Consider the following 26,939-nt stretch of genomic DNA (forward strand, 5'->3'; position numbering starts at 1 on the left):
GTACGTGAGTATGTACCGTTTACTATGCACCCTTTTTTATCTTTCGATTTTCGATCTTTGCGTTTTCGGGCGTTTCACTTTCGGGCCCGTGAGGGAGACCGAGAGATGAGATATGACTTTTCTTATAGATCTATGTCCAGTGAACACGAATCTGGTAATAAAAAATGTTGATTGGCTCGAAATTCGGAGATGTGTTTTTTAAATTGCGCGATTTTTATATATCTTGGTGTTGTTCCGTCGATTCGATTTTTATATATCTTACCAGATTCGTGTTTACTGGGCATATATCTATAAGAAAAATCATATATCGTCTTTGAACCATTTTTCGTGTCGAACAGTGTTATTTATCAATTACACCATTTTTTTAAGAAAAATATTATGTAAAATTAGAAATGATTTTATTTAACTATCTATTTACCGTGTTTCTGTACAAATTTCATACCTACATTTATTTATATACCTTCATTCAAAAAAATCGCGCACTGTAGGGTTAAATATAAAATATTTTTTCAAAATGAATTAGCGAATTGCATTTAATCAGTGAATTCGTGACATTAATAGATGGTAGCATATCAGCACGTGCTTTTTAAAATCGTGAGACGACTACACGATTGTTTTCGTGTTGATAATTTCTCTCGGTTTACCAAGGTGGACGCACAGGTGGAAAAGCGACTGGTTCCGTTCAGTTGCTGGCCATAACTCGTGCACTATACACTTATACAACGTGGTGCGTTGATCACTGCACCAAAAAAGGCGGGAAATCTGCGCGTTTTGAAAACATATTATTGCATATTTTCAGTGATAATTCATAGATATTCTTTTTAATTTAAAATAAATTTTTGAAAATTTAATCTTTTTATCACGTCAACTTAAACGAAAGTCTATACATATTTTGATATAATTAAACTGAGTTTTTTTGTTGATTTTAAAAAAGGCAACTACAATTTCGTTTATATTAACGTTTCATATAATTTTAATTAACAAAGTTGAATATTTTAATTTCAGATTTTATTAGTTACAAAAAAGAAACATTAGTGTAATGAATTAAGTGCTAAGTGAAAATATCACACTACTTGAAGACAGCAGCGATGCCTCGCAAAACATCTTCTTATTGGACGTCGATGGACTTTGGCAGCGAAGAAGAGGATGTGGTCACGTCGAAGAGTCCGTCGTCTCGGGTTTACGTTGATCCCTGGGATTTGGAAAACTATGCATTCATGAGAAGACATTTGGAAGAAACACCCGTCCCAAGCACACCACAAAGTCCCGCTGGAGAACCGGCTTCTTCTAATTTCTATTATATTTCTAACAACTACGATCATCACAAGGATGTCAGAAACACAGGTTCGCTTCAGAGGACTCTCCTGTCTGCTGATTCACCCACGTTGTTTGCAGGCATTGACGAGCTGGACTTCCACAACGAAAATTTTGAAATACCATACGACGTAAATCGAGGCGTTTATTATCATCAGCCGTACGACGATTTCATGCAAGACCGGAAACTCATTGTTCCGAGACCGACGCTTACAGGTATGTCGTATTTTTGTTTGAAAATGCCCAATTTCACTGAAATTATTGCCTTGATTTTTAATTGGAATATAAATTTTAGTGCACGTTTGACATCTGCCTAATTATTTTATCCGATATTAATTCAGCGATGATATTTTAATGACAATCTGAAACCCAGGAGAGCCTCGCCGTGACTCATACTAAAATGATACACATAGTTGATGAACATTTGATCAAACATATACGTTGAATTTTTTTGCACATGATATTTATTTTGACTTGCATGTCGTATACAATGTTTACATTTTAAGAATATTTTCCTCTAAATTGTTCAATTTACTGCATATTCATAATATGAACAGTGATTTTTACTTTATCTATGTATGTACATACGTAGTAACAATAGATGAAGTTTTGTGATCATGCGAAAATTCGAACTCGAGATTTTGATTGATTCGAACTCAGAATCGATTACTGATCACGTTTTTATGATCTAGAAAAAATGTGTGTCTGTGTGTGTGTGTCTGTTTTTCTGTGTATTTTGGGGATTTTTTGAACACCGTTAGTCCTATCGAACTGAAACTTAGTTTCAGTTACTGAAATTCTTATCGACACGACCTAAGTTGACTGAAAATTGTACCTCCCCTTATAGGTGTCCTCTTTTTTTAAGTTTTTGAATTCAATTATCTCCCAAACCGCTAACTAAATCGGACTGATTTTTTTTACGTGTAATATAAATAATAATTTTTATAATCTTATATTTTTTAAATATTTTTATCTGAACCGGAAGTAGTAATTTTAGTCGTTCCTAGGATTCCCGGGATTCCGAAACATATGATGTTAATAAAAATATTTTATAATTAAACGTAATTATAAAATAACTTCTAAAGAATACTAAAATATTTAAATGAGAATCCGAAAGCCAGATCAAATATAATATTCCAGAAAAATTTAATATAATATACTAAATCTAAATCAAATATAATATTTCCAGCAATGAGAAAAATTCTTTAAATTTCGGTCGAAGTTGGTTTTATAGCTAAAAGAGACGACAACAATTTTTTTTAAATTATCTGTTTTTTCTCCCGTCATAGTGAATATTTATTTATTTATTTATTAAAATCGAGGCTAATTTTTTTAATTAATAACATTGATAACTTCTTATTTGATTCTTCATTTATCGTCAAACACACAATTGTCTGATCTTAAAAGAGTTTTTCCATTGTGGAATCGTCAATACAAGAAGGATACACTAGCTTCACGATAGTTTCATCGTAGGATATACATTTTATTAAACCAATTATAGAGCCTTTTTATTGAAATATTTTTCCCGGTATTTGAGATAAAAATTTCCCAGGAATTTTTGTGCCGCGTCGACCCTAGAAACCTTAATAGGTGCATACATATGTATGTAGTATATATGTATGTACAGTGGCGGACTGGGACTGAAATCAGTGCATGCCAGGAGTCAAAGGGGGCCCCACCCAGGGTTAAAATAATTTGTCCCCCCCCCCCCCCCATATAACAAAATTTTCTTCTTTCCATCACGCTAAAAATCAAGGGAAATTTTTTTTTTTCAAAATTGGGAATAAACAAATTTAGGTACAAGAAAAATGGCAAAAGCAAAATAGATCCATAAATTATATTGTATATTTCGTTTTAACCCTTGTTCTAGGTAAATATAATGCATCATAAAAGAATGCGGCACAAAAGCGGCTTTTACTTTCGGTAGAAAACAATCAGGGACGTCATTTCAGCTTTTTCTTTGGGGGGCAGGGCAGGCAAAGATTGGTCAAATTGAATTTTTTTTCAAAAATTCTTTTTTATATCGGAATAAAAATGGAAAATATTCTTTACCTTATTGAGTTATAAAATATGAAAAAATAAGCTTATTTTTGAAAAAGTAATTATAAAATAATTTTATGTAAAAAGAGAAAAAAGCGCCGCAGGCGAAAATTTTTTTCCACAAATCTTTACATAGTCAACATTAATCGACCATCAAACTGATTCTCCAAAAAACTATCAATTAACTTAATTTCTACCGACTGTCTTGTCACTTTATCTATGTACATATGTACGTAATAACATTAGATAAAGTTTTGTTTTGTTTTTTTTCAAAGCACATAGCAGTGATTATTTTATTAGTTACCCAAAAGTAACATACATAAGAAATACACGTAGCATTCATAGATCCATAGTATCTCATTAATCATTAAATTCATAATATTTTCTAAATTCACACTATTCCTTAATTAAGGCGAGTGCCCCCCTATGGCCCCCCCAAATTACGTCCCTGAAAAAAATGCATAATATTTTCAATTAATGTTAATCGAAAATCGGGATTTTGGGGAGGGGGCCCCTATCCTATATTTCTATTTACATGGATGTGTCTACATTAGGAATAGATTTTATATTCGGAAACTGTTTAAAATTGTGTATTTAAATCTTACTATATCATCGAAGTATAATCAAATGTTATTTTGAAAGTATGAAGTAAATTTAAATCGCTGGTTGATGATGAATCATCCTATCAAAATTGTTTTAAGCAATTCAGTTTATATTATTCACGAAAATTTGTTTATTCCCATTTTTATTTCAGTAGTTAGTTGTTACATAGGTATTGGTATATACATAATCTTGAGGTTGGAATAGGCCCGGCAAAAGGTCCCACGCAAATGTTGAAACTTACATTTCAAGCCTAATAAAAAAAGTTAACCGATCCTTGGGCTGTTAAAGCAGGTATTAGTTATTTGTGTATATCGTAAGAAATTTGTTTTGTTGAAATACCCAAACTTTAGGTCCTAAAGTTGCAATATCCTATACATTTTTACACACGTGAAATAGTTAAAAAGTTATTTAATTTTACTCAGGGCCCATATTTTCTAACAGATAGTGGGGCCCACATGCCATCGGGCATGTTCGCTTGTATGGCCAGTCCGCCACTGTGTATGTACATATGTATATATACATGAGACATATTTTGACAACTGCATTTGGATTCGGCATTTGTTAGCATTTATCAGTGATAGCCACAAGAGACATTTTTGGGGGGGAGTTTATATTTTGGGACGTGAACATTTTTTTCCCTTTCCTTTCCATCATTTCAATAAATGAGACAACAATATCAATTTCTTGATTGTTATTCGTACTTTATTGGTCGAAAAATAAGGTTCACGACTCCCGTGGCCAATAAATTTTAACGTTTCCTTAAAAAAATAATGATAAATAAAATTGCTACTGTTTACCGTTTATCATGAAGTGAGTTCTATCATTGTGAGCTAATACGATTTAAAATTCTTTGATTTTTTTATTTTCGTTAAATTATTTAAAGATTTATTGCATACATTTGCTTACTCATAGGTGTGGCATCTAATCATATGTATGTATGTAAAAAGATAATTTGGTCAGACGTGTCAAAATGAAACAAAAACGAATGGAATGTCAACTTTACACGTATTTTATGATTATTACAACATTTTAGAGTGGAATTTGAATATCTATTTCATTTATAATATTATAAAATCGTCTGGTAATAAAAATGGTTGACCCTGACATTTACATTTACATACATATTGATATTAAATATTTTATCAGACCGATATAAAATACGAGAAACGATATTGACTCAAAGCTTCATATGTACTTACATACGTTATATTATATTTGTATACTTTGATGACATTTCATTTTGTTAAAACCCACAGATTTTATATAATTTTTAAATAAATTTAAAATGGATTAGGTATGTGTGTCAATATGAATTGTTTGGATATATATAAAAATAAAAATTCTAATAGGATTTTTTATGTAGTACTAATTTAATTTATACTCATTTGGAACGACATGTGTTTTATATAGATAGTTTCTCTTTTCAAATGTCATATACATTTTTTTATTAATAATTTTTTGAACATCTGTCATACGACACTAATCAGATATGAAACCAACACGCGAAAAAAAGAAAAAGTTCAGACGATACGCAGTAAAACTGGGGCACAATAGAGATTGTTTAGCAAGGGAAAAAATAGTCATAATTCTATTTTATGCTATAGTAATGTCTTTGATATCGATTAAGTGCACGCAATTATTGAACGGTACAACTAGAAAGCATGACCGTATAAGTTGACGGAAGGATGGACATCCCAATAGTAACTCCACAAATGCCTGAAATTCAATGACCATTGTTCACCTCATCTTATCTGCAACGATTGATGCGTTTCATATTTTCTTTCACTTGTCGTAGAGGAAAGCATTTCTCACGCTTAAATTGAAATTATTCTTTAATAAATCGATTGGACTATTGTGTGTGTATTAAAATACATATGTACAATATGAATATTTAATATCTTCATTAACAAACTTTCAGAATCGATTGTTTTTTTGTGTGTGCGCTTGTATGTACATAGATTGTATAGATCGTTTATTTGCCTCGAATTGAATATAAAAAAATTTCTAAACGATAGTATTCAATATTCATTTCTAATAAATACAGCGAAATTTCTCAGAATATGAACTGGGTGAGATTCTTTCTCATGTAAAATAAATATTTTTAATTTATATATTAAAATATTTTTTATTTATCATTATATGCACAAGCAGGGCCGCTCAAAGTGGTGATTTAAGGGTGCAGAACACCCGGGCGCCAAAGCCCCAAAGGGCATCAAGCTCCACGAAAAAAAAATTACATATGTTCATATCATGTTAATATATGTTCCATATTCATTTGGTGTAATATTTTCAATAGAATTAATGTACATAGTAAGTCATATGATACAAAAATCTGACGTAGTGTTGTCTACAATATAAGGAATGCTGGAAAACTTCAATGATTATCTAAAAGAGTGTAGAACAGATGATGGCTTTAAATCCGTGTTGGGTGAAGCTAAAATAATCGCTGAATCAATAGATTTTGAAACAACATTTCCAATTGTTGGTATAGTTAGACCACGTAAGAGAAAGGCCATGTTTATGTATGAAAATGCGGATGAGAGTATTGATTTGCCTGAACGTCATTATAAAGTAAGTTTTTATTTCACTCTTACATGATTTCCAAAATAGATGAAAGGTTTGAACTTATGAAGAAACCAATGACCCCTTTCAATTTTAAAATAATATTAATACATTATTAATAATTGATTAAGCTATAATAATTAATTATTGTACAAATTTACAGATCAAATATAACAAAAACAGAATCTGATATTAGTACATCATATTTGTGTGAAGAACTTCAAATAATTTCAACTTATATTAAGCCAATATTATTATAAGCATTAGCCGTTTTAGAGTATATGTTCGAAAATAGTCTAACTGATATGTTTTCAAATTTTACAACAGCTCTTAGAATATTTTTGACTATGCCTGTAATGGTAGCATCTGGGGAAAGATCATTTTCTAAACTGAAAATAATAAAAAATTATTTGCCATCCACCATGTTACAAGACAGGCTAATTAATATTTTTAAATTTTTGGGGGAGGGCGCGCAAATTTTAGATTTGAACCCGGGTGCCATCTACCCTTATACGGTACATATGTAGGTTTAAGATGTAGTATGTAATTTTTTATGAGATGAAAGTTTTAATTTTACTTCTTATTATAGTAAATTTGATTGTTGGGCTAATATAAAGATTACGAAGGCAAAAAATATTAATTCATCGGACTCTTTCAGAAGAAAATATCGCAATTTCGTAAGATACAATAAAAAGGATGTAAAATCATTCTGTACCATTTTTTGTCAATTTCGGGCATGCGATTTCATAAATCTTGAGATGTAAATTTTGCGCTCGATTTGCTGCATTATGCAATTTGGTTTTACATTTCAAAAGAATGACATCCGCAAGACAGCAACCACTGTCGTTTTCGATAACTCATCGTTGTCTTTCCATAAAACTGGTACTGAGCGCTAATAACCGTGTCTAATCACGCCTGACAACCACTTTCTCGATCGTCTGTCCTATTTGATCGGCGACCATCATGCGATTAACTTATCAGCCTAATAATAATTGGCATGAATTTTTTGACATTCGTGTGAAATCAATACTATCAGATTTCGCTACCACTTTCGTATATTATAATAATTTGTAAATTTAAATATATTATAATAATTTGTAATTATATATGTAAGTGGTAATCGGGCTAGTTTTGTTACAAAGCTCAAAGGAAAACGGACAGCTTTTTTCACAGAACATTTCTATTATTTTTCGATTACAAAATACTGCCATAAAGGTCTGTTCATACCTATCCAGCACGACCCGTATCCTGCAGGTGTCATGCAAGTGCGGATAGTATTCTTTGGTACATTCTATATGGACGCGCATGAATGCGTAAATGCGCATGCGCGAATGGAGTATGAATACGTCCATATAATGTACCAAAGAATACTATCCGGACTTGCATGACACCTGCAGGATACGGGTCGTGCTGAATAGGTATGAACAGACCTTAAAAGTCTATTTTATTTTCTTAGATGGCAACTTGGACTTTTCAGTCAAAATTCCGTTGTGTAATTTTCGATAGCATCAATGGAATGCGTCAATACAGTGTGGAAAATACAATTTGATTTTGGAATACGCGAGTTTAGGCCAAAAACAAAATGATGCGCAGTGCTTTTTTGACCTAAACGCATCGAAAGACGACCTTGCGCTCGCACGTGCGTATCCAGTGTTTCGAACGGGAAAGTTGTCGATTTGAAAACTAGTCGATTGAGCAATAGGTATATCGATGGTTTACGCAAATTCTTCACATGAATATGTGGAGGTACCTACATATAGAAAATTTTTAGAAAATCGTGATTCCATAACAATCACGAATACAAACTTAGGCTATTGTTATGCGGGTACATAAATGGTAGAATTAATTTAATATTATAAATATAAAATAACAGTGCATACATATTATGTTGCAATTGATGATATGGTACATGTACGTACATCAATTGTATAAAAATGTATGCATGTGTACCAACCTTGTCTGAACTGAGTTCAATAACCTTCTTTTATTATCTTATAATTGATATGAAAGATGCATTGCATTACATTTAAGTGCATGCTAGTCAGTTTGAATATGATATTCTCTGATTTATAATAATAATAATCCACTACGCGATAGTAATATTTATCATGTAATGGAGTATAATTTCGTTTTCGAAGAATTTTTATAAAATCATATATAGTCGTGAATCATCACAGTGGAGTCAATTCAATAAAACCCCGATAATACGAAATTGGACTTTCATTATAACTCTAATTAACCATCGAAGGGACTTTATTACATACGAATATGAACCTAAACACGATTGGATATTACAGTTAAATATAAACTTAACTGATTAACACTCATATCGATGCAAAGTAGGTTGATGTTTATCTTGGTACATTTTATTTAATCAGCGTCTTTTGTATGTAGATTTGGAAAGTTACGGAAATGTAGGCTTTTTTGATACTTTATTGCATATTGTAAGAATTTTTGTTAATTGAAATCGGTGGTTCCGAAATTAAGTTACGATAAAGGGAAAACTATTAAATGTTGTTTTGCGGTCGTGAATTCCGTGATCATAAAATGTCTAAAGCTTGCACTTGGATTGGAAGATAAACTAGTCAAACAGAAGAAAGTTGTTTGCAAGATCAACGCAAAATACTCAATTTTCCTGTAGGCAGGTATGTATGTATTTACAAGTGTTTCTTGAAGCACGATGCACCTATGCAAATAAATACCACTCTCGCTTATCCGCAATCTAACAAAATGCAACAACTGCTCTAGCAGATGAAAGTAAAACGGTGAAAACAAAGATTGTTCGCGTTCCTTTTGCAAGCCATATGATTGATCGTTGTACATAGATGTCAGCTAGTGGCTAGTACAACCACAATTTTTTGGCTACAATAAAAAGTAGTTGCTATTGATGCTCACTCACGCTATTTTTCGCGTTCAAGTGAAAGTCTATTCGTGGTATTTTCTGTATCATTAGCGGGCTGTTATCTCGCTATGGAAAAACGGTTGCGGTGTGCTCCATAAAACACCATCAACAATAACAGCCGAACAATGATCGCTTCTCTCCGGTTTGTACTTCGTATCACACGCGTTCTAGGTCAGATGGAGCAGATTACAGCCGTCGATGACCTTTTTTTTCAATTTTGGTTTAAAAAAAAAGATTTCAGACAGCAGCGGTAATAGAAAATTTGGGCCTATGATTAGAACTTTCATAAAGTTCTCCCACATAACTCGTAGTCTTAAATTTTTAAAATTTTTTACATTGCTTGAGAGTATATTGGTTGTTTAAAAATTATTGAACAACAGCATACTATTTTATTGTAGGTGGTCTACATTTACATACGTGTAAAGAGGAATTTAGCATCGATTTAGACTTGCACATTCCATTTGAAACTCTTCATATTTTCAAAACATTCATATTTTTATTCCATTTGAATTAAAAATAATCTTAATATTAATAGAATACCATAACCGCTTATATGCTAGTACATATGTACATACTTCCATATGTAAATATGTATATTTACTATGGATACGATTGTTTGTGCGAGAGTAAATAGTTGTCAATCACTGTCATTTGTTAAAACAGTAAAGTGATTGCCTTAAATCTCGTTAAAATACAAACGTGGTCTATTGTTTGTTAGATCCACATTCGAAAGATTTTTTTGTCTAGCTTTGGGAAAAACTTTTCAACTTTTGTTCACACACATCGTGTCCAATTATTTAATAGGCTCGACCTTGTTGGGTGCGCAAGTTGGATGCGAAAAATTGCACAAATTTGTGGTCCATAGTGTGTGGACAAAGGTGCCGTAAAAAAATTAATTGACCTCATCGAGAATTAAACGGACAAGGTTGCCAGTGTGCAACGATCATTGTTTGAAAATAATTTGATTTTTTCTCCCCTCGTTATTTTCAGTCGCCTGTGGAATTTTGATGTCTTATTGTTTGTTGAACGTCGGTTAATGCCCCCTCGATTTATCGAGTGTCAAAAAATCACATCCATATTTATAGAAATGCAATGAAGAAATCAGACAATGAGTAATGGTAAAGGAAGTGTGTGACAAAAAAGGAAATCTTGACAAACGTGTGCAGAATTCAACTCAATTTCATATTAGATAAAGCTAATTTTTCGATGATTCGCGATTGATTTTATTGTTGAAAATACGCAATTGAAAATTTATGTAGCGTTAAATGTATGTATTCAGTCTTGGGTAAATATAATAGGATCATCAAATGAAAATTTAAATATGCTCGTGTCTTGTTCTGACAATCGCTTAGTGATTTGTTCAACGTTGCATGAAATCAAACAGAAATCGGGGGATTAAAAAAACCAAATATACCACCATGTTCGCAGGGAGAGAGTTCTCTAAAATGAAAATCGACTCGTCAAACTATATTATCCGGCAGATAACTATAATTTAATGCGAAATGTGACAGATAAAAAATGGAGATATCACAGTTATTGCGCCGATTCATAAATTAAATTCACATGATAATAAAAAAATATATTTAAAAATTAAAAAAAGCCATACATGAACGTATCAAAATGAACATACATACATACATGACAGAATAGGAAAAAAAAGAAACACGTCAATTTTGACACGAAGAAAGTGAAATGTTAGTCACGAAATACATAAACTTCTTTTTTATTAACATTTGAACCTTAAGAAGATTAACCAGATCTAATGGTTTTTTTAAAGGCAATAAAAAATCGGCTGCAGAGAAAGTTAACTATTGATTTTATCTAGTTAAATTTGTACCATCCAATACTGAATTCGACGTTCTTTTGAATCACTGCAATTTAAAATATAAATTATACAGTTATATCCCTATTGATCTAAATAATAAATAAATATTAAAAAGTTAAAGCTTATTCCATATCTAAAATTTTTGGAAAAGTTAGTTAGTTAGTTTTTCATAAATTCATAAGTGTCGACTTAAGCTGGTTCTAGATTTATTCACAGGTGTTGTTACATGAGATGGCAATGAAGCACAAATACGCATAGACACTGTCTAGGATTTCTCTCAGGTCAGTGAATTGGTATGCCACCGTTATGGTATCGAACAGTGGCTAATGTTGCAATACGGTGCGTGCGTATTTACCTGGGTCGTTGGAATTTAGCATTCGACATGTGTGTGTGTGTGATACGAATGTCGAAATGGAAATTGCCATTTTTGTAAATCAGATCAGATAAGTAGTTTATATGTACGTGCGGTGGATCAGTTACGCAACACTGCTAAACGCGGTGCGAATGACAAAAAGGCTGTTTGCATTTTGAAAACGGACATATCGAACCATAAATCTCCCTCGTTTGTCCTTGACACTTTTTAAACGTTTATTTGAATTGAAAAATCTTGATTGCGCTTCAATTGTGAATCATATGAATGTACACATAAATATAATACACATGAAGTACGTACATATGTACGTGTGGTTGAATTTTCAGTTACATATGTATATCTTTTCAAGGTTTACGTTCTAAGTAAATTGATAGTGGGTATTCGTTTCCAGCTTCTCGCAAAAAGCATGCTGTGTATGTAAAAACTGCATTTGAAAGCATTTCATACATATTGGTTTTACTTTCGACCAAGATTTTGCTATTCCGTGTATAGCATTCAGTATACTATTTTTTTCCAGAAATTGAACTAGTTATCCTCTGTAAAAATTTTGCGAAGATAAAGCTGTTCCATTGATGATATTACACCTTGGTCCGTACGTTGAATTAGACTTGTAACATTAGGTGGTAAAAATTTAACCTAACGTTACAGGTCTAAGACCAGAGTTTGTAAGAGATTATAATTGAGTGCTTAAAGTAATTAAATAAACAACTGAATATACGCATCTAACGAAAAAATCCCACCGATCAAGTCTACGACCGTAGTCTCATTCAAAAATAATTAAATAAAAAAAAATGAATTAATTTCAAGCACGGATAATCCACATCAGGATAATCAGGATACACTGTACTATGTATTTTTGGGAAGTAAATATTATCATACTAGCATGCATGGCATGTGTGCACACAATTGTGCACTCGGTAAAATATCGCAATTCGGATCAATGGTATTAATAATTTAAAATTTAATTAATTTTTTTGAAAAGAAAATTCTGTTGTTTTTGTCAGCCACTCATGTGAACGAAGTGATATGCTGCGTCTCTTTCCACGATATACGATTACAAGGGGAGAAAAATAGACGGATAATGGTGTTAAAAGCGAGTGTTTCGTACACACGCACGCATTAGACAATTATTAAGATATGTACATATATTGGAAGTTGCAGAGAGCAACAGAAAATCAGTAGCAAATGAAGTACATACATACATATGTATGTAGTAAATCATTTTCTTCGGTACAAATACATATTTAGTTGTAAATTTAATCTTTTGGGTATATTGCACATACAATACCATGATTAATTTAAGGACCTTTAGTCCTTTTTAAAAATCTTTTATTGGTTATATTTATATAGGCATATATTCTTAGTTATTTATAAACGTCGTTTGAACATATGTACATATGTACATATGTGCACAAAAACGTTTTGTAAATGTTTTATCAAACAGGTCGGGTTCGTGACGAAGTTTAGATGTAACCTCTCGGCGTAGTTAGATTTATACATATTTACTTTTATAACATGTTCAAATGAGTAGGTTTTACTTTTAAGCAACCCTGAGCAGTTGGTTTTGTATTTCTTTGATTGTTACTACAGCGTATTTTTCATCTTGGAACTACAACATATGTCCTACTGGAAATCAGACAAAGTCGTTGCTAATTATTTATGGCAATTATGTATGTATATGTATATGTAGTTTCGAAAGAAAAAACTAATTTTACCAGTAGCCTACACAATATTTAGTTTTGATGGAGAAAGGAGCGGAATAGGTTAAACGGATGATTTTTTGGAAAATTTAATTATATTTAAATTAATTATAAAATTTATAGTTACAATCCAGCTTTCTGTTCTGGTTATAAAATAATTGAATTACTTCCGTCGTGGTTTTCTTTAAAAAAATTGTTTTATATTCCTTCTTTGATTTTGATGTTCCCTGCCCCTCTCTGAGTCGACCACTAAAATATACTAAATTTGAATTGTGATATATTTAATTGATTTAGCGAATTATTACATACAAACGTACCATTGAACTACGTACGTATAATATTTAATTTGCGTTCGCATTTTGAGCCCACACATATGTACGTACGTACGAGCACGCTATAATTAATTTCGTAAACGTTCACGTAATTCGTGATGAAAGTCGCACACTGTATAAACTTCAATCGATTCGATTACACGCCGGATTAATCGATCTAAATTGGATCGAGCGATAGAATCGGGTGCTTTCGTATGCGTGACGCAAACTGGATCAAAGCGCGTGACGCGAAATGGATTAAACTTGCGAGCGAACGCTCATCGTTACTATTTATTGTTGTTGTGTCAACATAATCGGAATTGACGGGTGGGCAACAACTTTCTACTGTTTACAAATGTGGATCGACCGGCTCTTGACACCGACTTACCTATTTGGATCGAGGAAGAAGTCATTCGATGTTTAGTTTCCATTTCATTTAAAGTTTACGATAAATAGTTTAAGACAGTCAGCAAAAAAAGAGTTTTAGATGTGTAGGAATATAGCACGACTTGTGTTATTACATCAAAATCTGTGATCTCATCATCGATCCTGTACAAACATGCATAACTCAAGGGCAACGTCCCCTTCGACCATTCCAGAAGAAAGAGTTCATCGCTCGATCGTAAAACGAACGAAATCCAACAGTGACCGCAATCAGGCAACCGCGACACATGTCCTGAAAAGTTGTTTACGCGTGGCACGACCCCATTCTTAAACGAACGACGTCCTGGCGTTGACCCCACAGCTATAAAGCACGCGCCTCGAAAATAGGTAAACACTTGTTCCCAACACACGTGTCCTGGAAACGAAGACAAAGCATTTTCACGCGGCACGCTTCAAGCCAAAACGTATATAAAGCGACGCACCAGCTCCCAACACCAGAGTGAACCTCTGGAGTTCAACCAGCTCACTTCTCCGAAGCTCAACCTCTTCGTACATACAATAACCATTGTAACAATTGAACAAAAATAAACGATCCTCTTTCAAACCCAACTAAGTTTCCATAGGCCGGGAAACGGTCGAAACCTTTAACCCGTCCTATAGATGTTTAATGATATCAATAATAAAGCTGGTGTAAGTCAAAAAAAGCAAAGGACCCAAATTGGATCCTTGAGGCTCATCAATACAAACTGCCTACGATATTCAAAGTAAATTTTGAAACGGTTGATCAGGATATTGGATATACATACAAACAAAAAAATAAAAAAACAATAATATATTTATAAATGATTCAAAAGTCATCACTTATTACCAATGAATGTTCAAGATCGAAAGGTTTATGCGTTGAACCATGATCCAAATTTTCTGGGTTTTATTAATGGTTTGACTGAATCAAATTGACAGTCTCTTATTAGAATCTGTCGATTTATATAATCATTTAAAGTCTGTCACTCACCGTCAGCCATCTCGTACGATTTCTATCGGTCGATTTGGCATTAATTAGCAACCAAAATTATACCATATAATTATTTGTATGATGCAAAATGTAAGCGAGAAACTTTTATGTATTATTTTGATGCTGTGATCTATTGAACAATTGATTTAAATTAAAAAGTGTGATATCATTAACTAATTACGCTTTTTGATTTCTCAAGCACAAAAGAAAACATTGAGAAAATTCAATGAAGCATTTGCTTCAAATGAATATTAAGCATTATTATGATTTCATTATATACACTCGGGTGACTCTCCAATCGGATATTAATTATAGCTATATATATTTAAATTTAATTTTCGTGTGTTAATGATGGAATAAACTTTTTTCAGACACAGGCAGTTCACTTTCCAGTGGAAACGAGAACTATGTGTACACAACGACGGATGTTTGTGATCCGACTTCACCTGACGCTTCGCTGGTTTACGTATACGAGACGACCACTAGGAAGAGGAAGATAGCACTGCCGAAGAGTTCCAGGAGGTTGTCCTCGAACGGAAAACCGGCCGTGAGAAAGTTCAGGTAACTGTTGTCATACAAGCAAAAATTGAGGAGGGAGAAAAAACTTGACAATAACCCTTTCAGTGTCAGCTCTCTCTTGTTAAATTGTTACGCTCCGAAGTTCCCAACGCTGTTTGTTCTATAAAACAAGAAACGTATGCTAAACAAATCACGCAATATTAAAAACATGCATTAATGAATTCTCAAGAAGAGTTAAGTTAACGCATACATGTACATAAATACATACATAGTATAGCAAAAACTTTAATAATAAGTATCAATTAAATTACACATCTGTAATCATATATGTAGATATGTACATAGATATATAGTGGGTAAAATTTTTGTTTTTCTTTTAGGAGAATCCGTAATATTGACTGTTTGGATTGCAGATTGTTAGAAAATGGAGGTTACTATGACAACTATGAAGACATGCATATGGTGCCGTCCATTCCGATCAAGCCACCACCGGAAAACTTTGGATTAAGTCCGTACGGACATTTGAAAATCGACTACTCGTGCAGTTGGCATTCGCTGGATAAACTAATCCGAAGTGAATGATGGATTTCCATTAACCATTAATTTTAAGTTTTGTTGATTTTGTTATTATCTAATGAAGGTTATTTGTAATTAGAAAGAAAACAGACCATATTAATTATATTTTAAAATAGTTATATTTACAATACCAACGTACCAAAGAGGTTACTTATTTTTTAGTAATTTCAAAAATAAGTCAACCCTCGAAATGTAACACAATTTGAGAACATACATATATACATACATGTAATATATTTATATGCTAAATTAAATATTCGGCAAAATAGATGTTTAATTTGAAAAAATTACAGAAATATTGCGCTGATTCATTATTTGTCATGAATCCTGAATTCCAGATAATATTATAATATATAAATAAATTGTAATTGTAATTGTAATTAAAATTTTAACTATTTATGTATTATATAATAAAATATTACCTAAAATTATAATAAATATATGTATAAATAAACGTACATAAACTGTGTTTCATTCAATATACCTGCAAGTAGTTTGGGTCAATTATTTTAATATGAAAAATAAAATATTAAATAATATTAAAAATAAAAACATTGTAATGTTACAATAGAAAGATATAGAAAATATTTATTTAATAAAAAAAAACTTCTGTAACATTCCTATACAACTTGCCGTATACATACAAATGTACATATTAACTATAGTTTTATGAAAAAAAAAACATAGCAACTAGTTTGGAGATCATTTTTTGTACTTTTAATCATTCATTAGGTATAAATTCAGTATATTTGTTAAAAAGTTTCCTTTTGACTGTTTTCACCTTCACGGTGGGTTTAACTTCAATATTTTGTTGTAAGCTAGAATTATTATTACACATCTGAAAAGATGTATTTTTATTTATTTTTGATGAAACTTTTAGAGACCTTTTAAGCCCTTTAGTTGTAAATGCATTTGAATTATTTTCGTCGGTTATTAAAATACAATCATCTATATTGTCAGCTAATTCAACATGTTTTTTTTCTTCAGAATTTTTACTATATTCAAAATCTTCAAGTTTCTACAAATTTTTCAAAGAATGACAACTTATAATTAGGATGGGGCAATTAAAAGTTTGCAAAAAGATGAATCTAACCTTTTTGTAAATTGCAATATTTGCTCGATTTTTATCATGAAGAATTTTAAATTCGTCCCTCATTTGTAATGAATGGGCATGGGCTTGTTGAAGTTGGTTTTCATATTCCACAACAAGAGAATTCATCTAAATTTATTAAAATTAAAATTATCTAGTAAATTCATCTATCAAAAAACTAATAGTTCAAATTTTTACCTGTTCATCTTTTTTCGTTTGGATTTGTTCCATTTGAATGGATAATTCCTTAATTTGATTTACAGATTCTGATAAAGCAATTTCAAATTGTCTTTTTAGCATGTGAACTATAAAAACAAAATTAATGTTCAAAATTGGCACCGAATTATAGAAAACACACCGTATAAGTACCTTCACTTTCATATTCATTATGAAAAATTTCAAGATTCTCTTTATGATTTCTAACAAGATCTTCTTGTTCTTTTTGGTATGTCGTAAAAAGTACAAACTTTTCCTGAAATCATAATAATTGACGTTTAAATATAATATGAATGCATATTATTATATTATGGCGATGGTTGCCAAATAAAACTTATTTACTTCTTGCAATTCTTCAATCTGCTTAGACTTTGTAGCCGATACATCGTTGCATAATTTTAATTCTTCTTTTACACTAACTAGTTTAGAAATAATTGCTTGCTGTTCACTAATCAATTTCCGAGACATAAACAATGAATTGTTTTGAATATTTTCAGCCTCTCGAGACTTCAGTATTTCTTTTTTAAGTATTTTTATTTCATGAATGAGTTCTTCATTGGTTTTAAAACACTTTTTATAAGCCTATAAAATAATATATCATATTATTTATATATGTATAAGCAACATTTCACAATTAAATATTATAAAATTAAATAAATATTATGTTATTATCATACCTGACCTATTTTTTTTTATAAAAATATGGGTTGGTTATGAGTTATGAATTAATAAAAAATATATAAATAAAAAAAATATAACTATTACAAATACAACATACAGGGAAAAAAATAGAAAACAGTTTTCTGTAATGATATTTAAGCAGAGAAATGTAATTGTATTTAAAATTGTAATAAATCTGCAATTAAGTTTGTAAATTTAAATTATTTTAAAAAATACCTCTGATTACTATTCATATTTCTCAAATATATTGCCCTACTTTTTTATATTATATATTTATATGAAATGTGAATATATATGAACATACGCATATTGTACATTTGAATTTTAAAAATTATGCGTGAAAATTATATATATTTTTAATTTACCACAGATGCGAAGCCTAGATCTTTCATAATCTGTGAAATATCTTCATCCATGGTAAGTAATATCTTCCGCCAATACTCCAAGAACGAGTGCATGGAAATCAGTCCTAGCAACATGTATCACGACCATATGTACTATAAAAATAAATAATAAAGTTACATTATAAACAGAATAAGCGAATTAATTTGAAACAATTATGAATCGATAAAGTAATACTAAAATAACATTATTTTGTATTTTAACAAATTATCTAATAGTTGTTTATTTAAAAATTATATTTTTAAATGTATCTGATTTTTACAATTTATCTGATTTTCTTATAAACTACTTTTGAGAGTTGCTTATTTATATAACAATTATTTTTTCAATTAAAAGATTCGCGGGAAATTCAAACGACTGTTGACATAACCAGTGAGGTCTGTTATGTCAAAACTACATGAACTGTCATCTATAAGAATTGTTAGTTTTTTGTATCAGAATGAGAGTGTCTCATTGGTACTTGTTTTTATTAATACTATTCTATATACAAGTGAGGTGTATTGCAAATTTTCGTGATCATTTAGTCACTAAAACTCCGTATAGGTTCATAGAAAATGATAATGTTGACGTGGGACCTTATCCAGGTGATTTCTTGAATATCTTTTATTTATGTAGCTTATAATATCTTCATCTAACTACAATATTTATGGTCAGTTGTATTTCATTTAATTTGAATATGTAACTTAAATTTGAAATCATAAAATATAACCTAAAAAAATTAACATTGTTTATAGGCTGTGAAATTCAAAAATCGTGGATGATGATACGTCATGGCTCACGATATCCTAACGAAGAGGTGTTAGATTTTATGCAGAATACATTACCTGACTTACGGGATGACATTTTAAAATTCCACAACGAATCCAAAGGTAAAATATACATGTGTATGGTGTCTGATAATTCCAAGTAAATTCAATAATTTTGTAATGTAATTTTATTAACATCCACATTAGGGCATTTCAATGAGTATCAACTATCTATATTCAAGAAATGGTCTCCTTTGAATATCAGTATGTCCGAGGAGAAGTATTTGTCAAATGAAGGTAGAATCGAAATGGAAAGATTAGCTTCTAGAATGCAATTGAGGTTTGGAAAGATAATGCCAAAACACTACAGTAATAGGACTTATATTGTAAATACAAAATCTAAATGTGTCTAAAATTGGTAAAATGATTTCAAATTTATCGATGAGTATATATGTATATATATTTCACAGTTTAAACATACACCGACTGAAAGGGCTTTGGAAAGTGCAAAGCATTTTGCAATTGGACTTTTTGGGGAGAGTGTTGCCAAGAATGTAACTTTTATTAAAACAGCAAAAAATGACCCCGTCTTAAGGGTAAAATTTGTTTTAATTCTTATACAGTTCGAATTCGATAGTTATTATTTCAGCATATTAATTTTACAGTTCTACAAAGGTTGCAAGTATTGGGAAAAATTTGTTAAGAAGAACTATAAAACTTATGAACAATTCCAATTATATAATGGTGGTGATGAAATGGCAAATGCTTTAAAAAATATATCTGAAATATTAGGATTTAATGAACCGTTACTTTATGGTAAGTTATGTCTATTTATTTTGTGCTTTGTATAAATGGTAAGTTTTTCAAAATTTTCTTTAAATCAGTCACGTGAATTGAAACAATTTTAGTATCATGATTAGATCTTGACGATTAATCAATAAATGTTTCAACATTTTTATCGTTTTCTAACTACAATCGCTGAAGTGTTAAAATTACTGTACTAGCCTGAATATAACGCGACTTAAATATATTTGGATTGAAAGGAAAAAATAAAAATAAAACAATCTTCCATTTTCTTTCTGTAAAATGTCATCCTCACTCTCATCTAGAATCTAGATGGTTGGAAATGCAACATTTCTTAAAACCTTTTTCAATACACATATCACTAATCTTCTTTCAGGTGGCAGAAATTAATGTTAATTAATGTGTCAATGAATGATTTCCAACTAAGAGCCAATTGCCATAAGCTAATTACTATACTCCTTTCGTAAATTGTCTTTGAATGATTTTTTAATATGTGATGGGGTAAAACATTTTATTTAATATTTTGTACTAAACCTCTAATATTATATGAATGCTTTTTGTAGAAAAATATTTTGGGTAAAAAACTTATAACGTTATATTTGGGCTAATACAGCATTAAAATTACTGCGAATTAGGGGTGCCAGGCATCTCGGTGTTCTGGGATTGCCATGGTTGCTTCTGGTCCCGGCGTTCCAAAGGGACTTTGGGAAAGTTTGCCCTGGTTTAAAATAAACTGCTTGCTGATCACGACACCTCTTATTGTTCAGAAATACCGAGTCCCTTTAAATAATTTTCTTTTTTTTATATACAACTGAATTCAGATTTTTCTTATTTTTTTTTTTCATAAGACAAAGACTGCAGCGTCTAAATCTTTCGTAAATGTAATAAAAACCCAAATTTTGTCATACCAAAAAGCGAAAGCAACTTGATATGAGACTTGTAAAAAATAAAATAATTCCTTTAAGAAAATCATCAATTACGATTTCGGATGGTGAATAAGAGGGGGAGGAAGTACAATTTATATTCCCACTTTTAATCTGTCAGCCCTACTGTAACCTAGGGTTGGAAGGCGTCCCGATCAATCGGGATAGTCACTAGTTTTAAGCCTCGAACGAAAGATTCGTTCGGGACACTGGGACACAATTTTTCTATTATGCCTACTTTTTAAGCAATTTCAAAGGGACAAATTGATGTATTTAATAAAGAAGTAGCAAAGTTTGATGAAATATTGACAGATTATTTGAAAAAATGGACAATAATACCGCTAAAAAATATTCTGTTTTCCTGAATGAGCTTGGAAAAAATACCAGAACGGCTAGATATTGAAAAAACAGTTGAATATTTAAATACGAAAAATGACACATATTTGTTCAATCAATTTTTTTGCATTAAAAAAATATATATTGAAAAGAGAATTACAATATACAAATTAGAATCGAAAAATAGCTGTAGAAAAATGGGTAGTTATATTTTCGCAAAGTAATATAAATTTAAAAAAAATTAAATATAAGCTACATGGTAGCCCAAGCGAGCCAAAATCTCAGGGAAAAGAAAAAACAAAGTGGTCTAATATTGTTGATTTTTTCGGGGGGTGGGTGGGGGAGGGGGGGGTCTCGGTGTGACTTGGAAGAAATCTGGTAACCCTACGTAGCCCCATCTCTACACGTGGTTCATTGGCGTACAGCATATGCACATTTGTTACGGTGACCATTTTACGTATTTTTAGGTTATGTGACAAAACCAAGACATTTTTATCAAAAGAATGTTTCTAAATACTTGAATTATTAAAAACGTTAATGAACATTTGAAAATCATCTGTGCACATTTACGAAAATAAAAAAATCGATTTCAATATTTATAAGCAGGCCCAACACAAGGATTCTGCCAAGACCGCTACCAAAAAAAAAAACAGTACTGTACTGGTAAAACCAGTACGAATTGTCACTTTAAGTCATAAGGTGACCATTTTTTCCAAATTCAAAACCAGGACATTTTTTCCAAAAACATGTTTCTAAATACTGCAATTATTTAAAACGAAGATTAAAAAATCGTGGAAGCACATTTACGAAAAAATGAATTCAATTTCTTGAATGCTCTTATTAAATTCTACACAAGACTGGTTAAAATTATGCTATATGATTAGCAAACATTTTAAGGTTTCGGCATTCAATTTCGTTTTATCACTGGACTTGACATATATTGTTCATCAATGTAAAATATCCGCCAGCTGGTGCATTTGTTCCTGATAAACGGAAACAACATTTGATTAATTTGCCAAAATTTTTGTAGGAGACATCATTTTCGCCGAAAAATTTTTATATTTATTCATCTATTAGATAAAACAAATTCTATTACATAAAAAAAAGTGTACTGGTTTTATTTAGTCCGGCTTTACACGGACAGGATGGATTAGACAGGCTCCCTGCCTGCGCTGGTTACTATGTAGGTGCTGTGTTGTATGGGTTAGTATGCAATGTTTCAGATGGGCCGGGTGAATCCTTACCGGTGGATTCATCCCGTCCGTCTGAAAAATTGCAAACCCACTACAACACAGCACCTAGTAACCGACGCAGGCACGGTGCTGGTCTAATCCATCCTGCCCAGAGAAATTATATAATAATAGAAGCGCCCTTTCGAATACATTTCTTGTTTCAATTACACGCGTACCGTTTCCATAACTACGCAATATTGTACGCGTATGCGTATGCTATTGCCGAATGCCGACGCTTTCATGAAAACTTTCATATACGATGTTAATTGAATAGTATGTTACTTAAATGATCAATTATAAAAATTTATCTCATGTTGTTTATTGTGTGTTTTGAATGCATCGTGCAATTTTTAACGATGCACTTGCCCATTGCCCTTGCCCAGAGAAGTTTTTATCGGACATACGTCGACCACCAAGCATCAAATACGACTGATGCTAAAATTATTTAGGATTGTCTGCGGACAATCGTCACTTGACAACAACATAACGCCTAAAGCCACTTCTATTATTATAACATTTCTCTGATCCTGCCCGTGTAAAGGGGGGCTTGCCAGGTAGATACCCAAAAACCAGTACTGTCCTGGTAAAATCAGTACGAATGGTCACCTTACTTTAACATATAATATGTCTGTAATATTAAAGCCCGGACCCAGAAGGTGCCGCGTATTGTTCAAATGTTGTAAATGCATTGTTAAAGGTTTGCCGAACCTTTTTTACAAAGGATTTACAACAATGGAACAATGAGCAGCTCCTTGGCTATCCTACCTCTAGTATGTATCTATATGTATTTACATATTTTACGACCGATATATTTGAGTTAAAAGGAGAATTTAGTAGAATTGTCTAGAACGCTTAAGCCATATATATTATCTGATTGTTAATTGTCAAATGTATAAAACCAACGTTATAACAAAAATTTAAAGTTTGAATAAAGTGAAAGAATATATTATTATAGCGTGTTTAGAACGTGGTTGACATAGAGCAGAGTGGCGCAGCGGAAGCGTGCTGGGCCCATAACCCAGAGGTCCGTGGATCGAAACCACGCTCTGCTAGTTTCTTTTGCTTTTTTTTTGTGCATTTTTTTTTAATTCCTTATCTTTAATAACATTATTAAACATTTAAAATGTTTTCCCACTAATTTTTTGTGTAAATATAAAAGTAATATTGTTTAAAAACGTATATTGACTTAGTAACAAATAGTGTGATACAGCTGTGTCATTTGAGAAAGAATATTTGTCATTTAATAAATCAAATAAAGTTTCAATGCTGATATTAATTAGATTAAATAAATAAAAGTTTATTGATGCCAACATTGAGTATTTGATATACATATGTAGACTTAATTTGTTTTATCGTGGAACAGTTGAGTAAACAAAATTTGTAGAAATATTTTTAGCGTGCCGGCCATAGCCTCCGTGGCGCAATTGGCTAGCGCGTTCGGCTGTTAACCGAAAGGTTGGTGGTTCGAGCCCACCCGGGGGCGCACCCTCTTTTTTTTTGTTGTTTTTTTAATACAAATATAATAGAAACATATTTTTATCGATGACATTTAATATGATTTAATTGAATTAACTGTTTCAGGTATCGCGAAACTGCTATATAAGACGTGCGCGTTCGAACAAAGTTTTTGGGGGGAAGATTACGTGTCACCATGGTGTTTCTTTTTAACCGATGAATCCATTCAAGTAATTTTCATTAAATTTTTTTTCGTGCTATACTTAAGGTATATTAGGTTATTGATTTTATGTTTCGCAGGCATTGGAGTACTCGGAAGATTTGAAATACTATTGGGTGGATGGTTATGGTTTTCCTATAACTCAAAAATTGGCGTGCACAGTTCTCAAAGATATCGCTCAATTTTTTTTGTAAGTCATAATAGAATTATACTCGACTTTATATATTTTTTGTATTTTTACAAGCCTATTCTATGTTTTTATAAATTCATATTCATCTCTTTATTTCAGAAGCAAAAACAGTTACTCGTCGACTTTTCAATATTCACATTCAGGCACCATTTTGAAAATTTTAAGCTACTTTGGGCTGTATAACACAGATGGCGTTTTAAAGTCTAATAATAGGGACCCGAATCGTTCGTGGCGTACTTCCTATATCGATAGTTTTGCTTCCAATATTGGATTTATTTTATACAGGTAAATAAAAGTATGTTGGAGAAAAAGAAATATTAAATAAATTTACAGCCAACGGCACAGTGTTCCCAGCCGGGACCCGAACCGGAACCAAACCGAAAACCTGAGTAACCGTTAGATTTGCCAGAAACGAAAACCGGAACCAAACCGATATTTTTTTCGGTTCGGTAAAATTAATATATAAACTTTGGGTATGATAGAATTTATATATACAGGAATGTAGATTAAAAATATATTTTTGAAACTTTTTAGAAAAATATAATATCGATATCAAACAAGTCTACTCTGTTACAACAGATAATGGAGCTAATATGACCAAATTTGTCAACTTGTTAGAAACCGAAATAGACGAAGAAAACCAGAATATTTATTATGAAAGCAATGATGTAGCAAATATGCTTCCATTGAGAACTGTTCTTTCCTTCATCTCATCGGAATAAAATGTGTGGCACATACTTTACAAATTGCAATCAAAGATTCTATTAACGATTCCAATTTAAATACAATTATATGTGAAACTCGCAAGTTGTCAATGAACTCATATATCATAGATATCAATGAACACATTCTACATTGGCTGTCAAAAGTGCGCGATTCAAATTCCTATGAACGGAAAAGCAAGAGTAAACACACCCATACCTGTAAAAATTAAATTTTTGTCACACTTTTGTTCCTTAAAGCAGGGCCTGATGAAAAGTTGGTAAGCGTAAAGAAAGTCAATTAAGTATGAATAAAAAAAATGTATTTTGTCTGCATTTTAGCTACATCAGAATCTGCCCTCTATTCCGCAGTCCACCAGCGGCAAGCTGCACACTAGGAAATATTCTTGTTATAGCGAAAAGTCGTATAAAGAGAGTTATAGATGGTGTGGGTGTATTTACATTAACTTGCTAATATTTAAATACAAGAGAACCGAAAACCGAAAACTGGAACTGAACAGATATATATTTTTTTACCGAACTGGAACGAAAATAAATAACAGTTCGGGTCCCTGGTTCCCAAACCTATTCAATGTTGATTTACTTCAATAATCTGACAACATCCAGGCCTGAGTATTCAATGTGGTATGGCCGTCGGCAAGGGTGTTTCTTTAATACAAATATTTTTTTAATACTATAATTTAAAACTATATTAATGTAAAATTGTTGTATTTATAATTTTTTATTTTTGTGTTGAAAATTTTCAGATGCGGAGATGTGGATAAAGTCTTAGTCCTTCATCAAGAACGGCCAGTTCGTTTACCAGAATGCGAGGAAGAGTTGTGCCCATTAGTAACTATTCTAAAAGCTCGAAAAGAATCTCTGATTAAATGTGATATTAAAAAGATGTGTAGTCTGCTTCACGAAGAACTATGTTAGTATTCATTTTTATATACAGATTATTCTGAAAACGAAAAAATGTTAGATTGATTATTTTGTCTTTTTTCATTGTTACAGGAACTTTTATTGATATTTAAGAAACGCCAAAATATGATTTGACATTTTTAATTTGAACAAAATTTTTCTAAATTTTATAAATTTGTAAAAACCATATATTTTTTAAATAATACGTTTTGTTTTGTATAGAAATCGATTGTTTACTTGTTTTAACAAAATTGTTTTTAACAGGGCTGTACACCCAAAACCTTAATTTTGTTGTCGTTCCTTTCTTCGATATATATATTGAGTGAATGCGACAGTATATATCAATATACATATTGAGTGAATGCGACAGTTGCGCTTCCACCAGATAAAACGTATTTTAAATTGACAAAATCGAGGTTTCGTATTGTCCTATTTTCTCCTCCGAAATTGGACCAATTTTTAAAAAAATTTCATCATCGGTATGAAAAAGATATTTTCTGTGCAACTATGTGCGTATTTTTTTTTTAAATCGACCGTTAAATAAGCACGCTGGACTCTTTTCGTGGGTGTAAAAAAGAGGCGATTTTATTGATATTTGGCGGCTCCTAGCTCCTATAAAAAATAACTAATTAAAAAAATAAAACGATAGATGAAACCCAATAGTGGATATCCATAGCATATTAAAAAATAATTTCTCTAGTGCCATAATTGAGGAAGGGAGAAGTGTAATAATTTTGTATGGACAAGGCGCTGGTGTCCAGACCTCTTAATGGTTTATTAACATAATTATAAATGTACATATTTAAATTTGAATTCGTAATGGTGCTTATTTAATTTTAAAATTTTCATTTTTGGATAGTATGTACTTGCTATTTTATTATTCCTTTGGTACGAAACT

The 26,939-nt window shown here is 31.5% G+C and overlaps 3 protein-coding genes and 2 non-coding genes across 17 annotated transcripts; 4 read left to right on the plus strand and 1 right to left on the minus strand.

Annotated features, from left to right (window-relative positions):
- Positions 1-699: 699 nt before the first annotated feature.
- LOC143923231 (uncharacterized) lies at positions 700-16,241 on the plus strand. 2 transcript variants are annotated; one of them, XM_077446805.1, is made up of 4 exons: positions 700-727; positions 1,006-1,530; positions 15,398-15,587; positions 15,926-16,241. In XM_077446805.1, exons 2-4 carry the CDS (start codon positions 1,089-1,091, stop codon positions 16,125-16,127), a joined length of 834 nt encoding a protein of 277 aa, XP_077302931.1. In that variant the 5' UTR covers positions 700-727; positions 1,006-1,088; the 3' UTR covers positions 16,128-16,241. The 2 variants fall into 2 exon arrangements, with proteins under 2 accessions (XP_077302931.1, XP_077302932.1); XM_077446806.1 differs by having other exon boundaries at positions 15,959-16,241.
- On the minus strand, positions 14,833-22,003 carry LOC143923229 (uncharacterized). Of its 11 annotated transcripts, none has more exons than XM_077446801.1 (8): positions 21,933-21,981; positions 20,686-20,840; positions 18,474-18,605; positions 17,770-18,009; positions 17,581-17,683; positions 17,410-17,516; positions 17,215-17,340; positions 14,833-15,705 (listed from the first exon to the last, which is right to left on the minus strand). In XM_077446801.1, exons 3-8 carry the CDS (start codon positions 18,585-18,587, stop codon positions 15,667-15,669), a joined length of 729 nt encoding a protein of 242 aa, XP_077302927.1. In that variant the 5' UTR covers positions 18,588-18,605; positions 20,686-20,840; positions 21,933-21,981; the 3' UTR covers positions 14,833-15,666. The 11 variants fall into 11 exon arrangements, with proteins under 11 accessions (XP_077302927.1, XP_077302929.1, XP_077302930.1 ...); XM_077446803.1 differs by having other exon boundaries at positions 21,890-21,978; XM_077446798.1 differs by lacking the exon at positions 14,833-15,705 and adding an exon at positions 16,680-16,959.
- On the plus strand, positions 18,866-26,658 carry Mipp2 (Multiple inositol polyphosphate phosphatase 2). 2 transcript variants are annotated; one of them, XM_077446791.1, is made up of 10 exons: positions 18,866-19,094; positions 19,245-19,379; positions 19,464-19,642; positions 19,727-19,852; positions 19,922-20,072; positions 24,133-24,236; positions 24,307-24,416; positions 24,516-24,701; positions 25,885-26,051; positions 26,135-26,658. In XM_077446791.1, coding segments are annotated over exons 1-10 (1,305 nt in total). In that variant the 5' UTR covers positions 18,866-18,949; the 3' UTR covers positions 26,137-26,658. The 2 variants fall into 2 exon arrangements, with proteins under 2 accessions (XP_077302917.1, XP_077302918.1); XM_077446792.1 differs by having other exon boundaries at positions 18,873-19,094; positions 24,519-24,701; positions 26,135-26,657.
- On the plus strand, positions 23,532-23,603 carry TRNAM-CAU (transfer RNA methionine (anticodon CAU)). The gene has a single exon. It is a non-coding gene; the product is annotated as a tRNA-Met (tRNA).
- TRNAN-GUU (transfer RNA asparagine (anticodon GUU)) lies at positions 23,961-24,034 on the plus strand. Its single transcript has one exon. It is a non-coding gene; the product is annotated as a tRNA-Asn (tRNA).
- Positions 26,659-26,939: the final 281 nt, after the last annotated feature.

This window comes from Arctopsyche grandis, chromosome 3 (assembly GCF_051622035.1).
Source record: "Arctopsyche grandis isolate Sample6627 chromosome 3, ASM5162203v2, whole genome shotgun sequence".
Classification (NCBI taxonomy): Eukaryota; Metazoa; Arthropoda; class Insecta; order Trichoptera; family Hydropsychidae; genus Arctopsyche; species Arctopsyche grandis.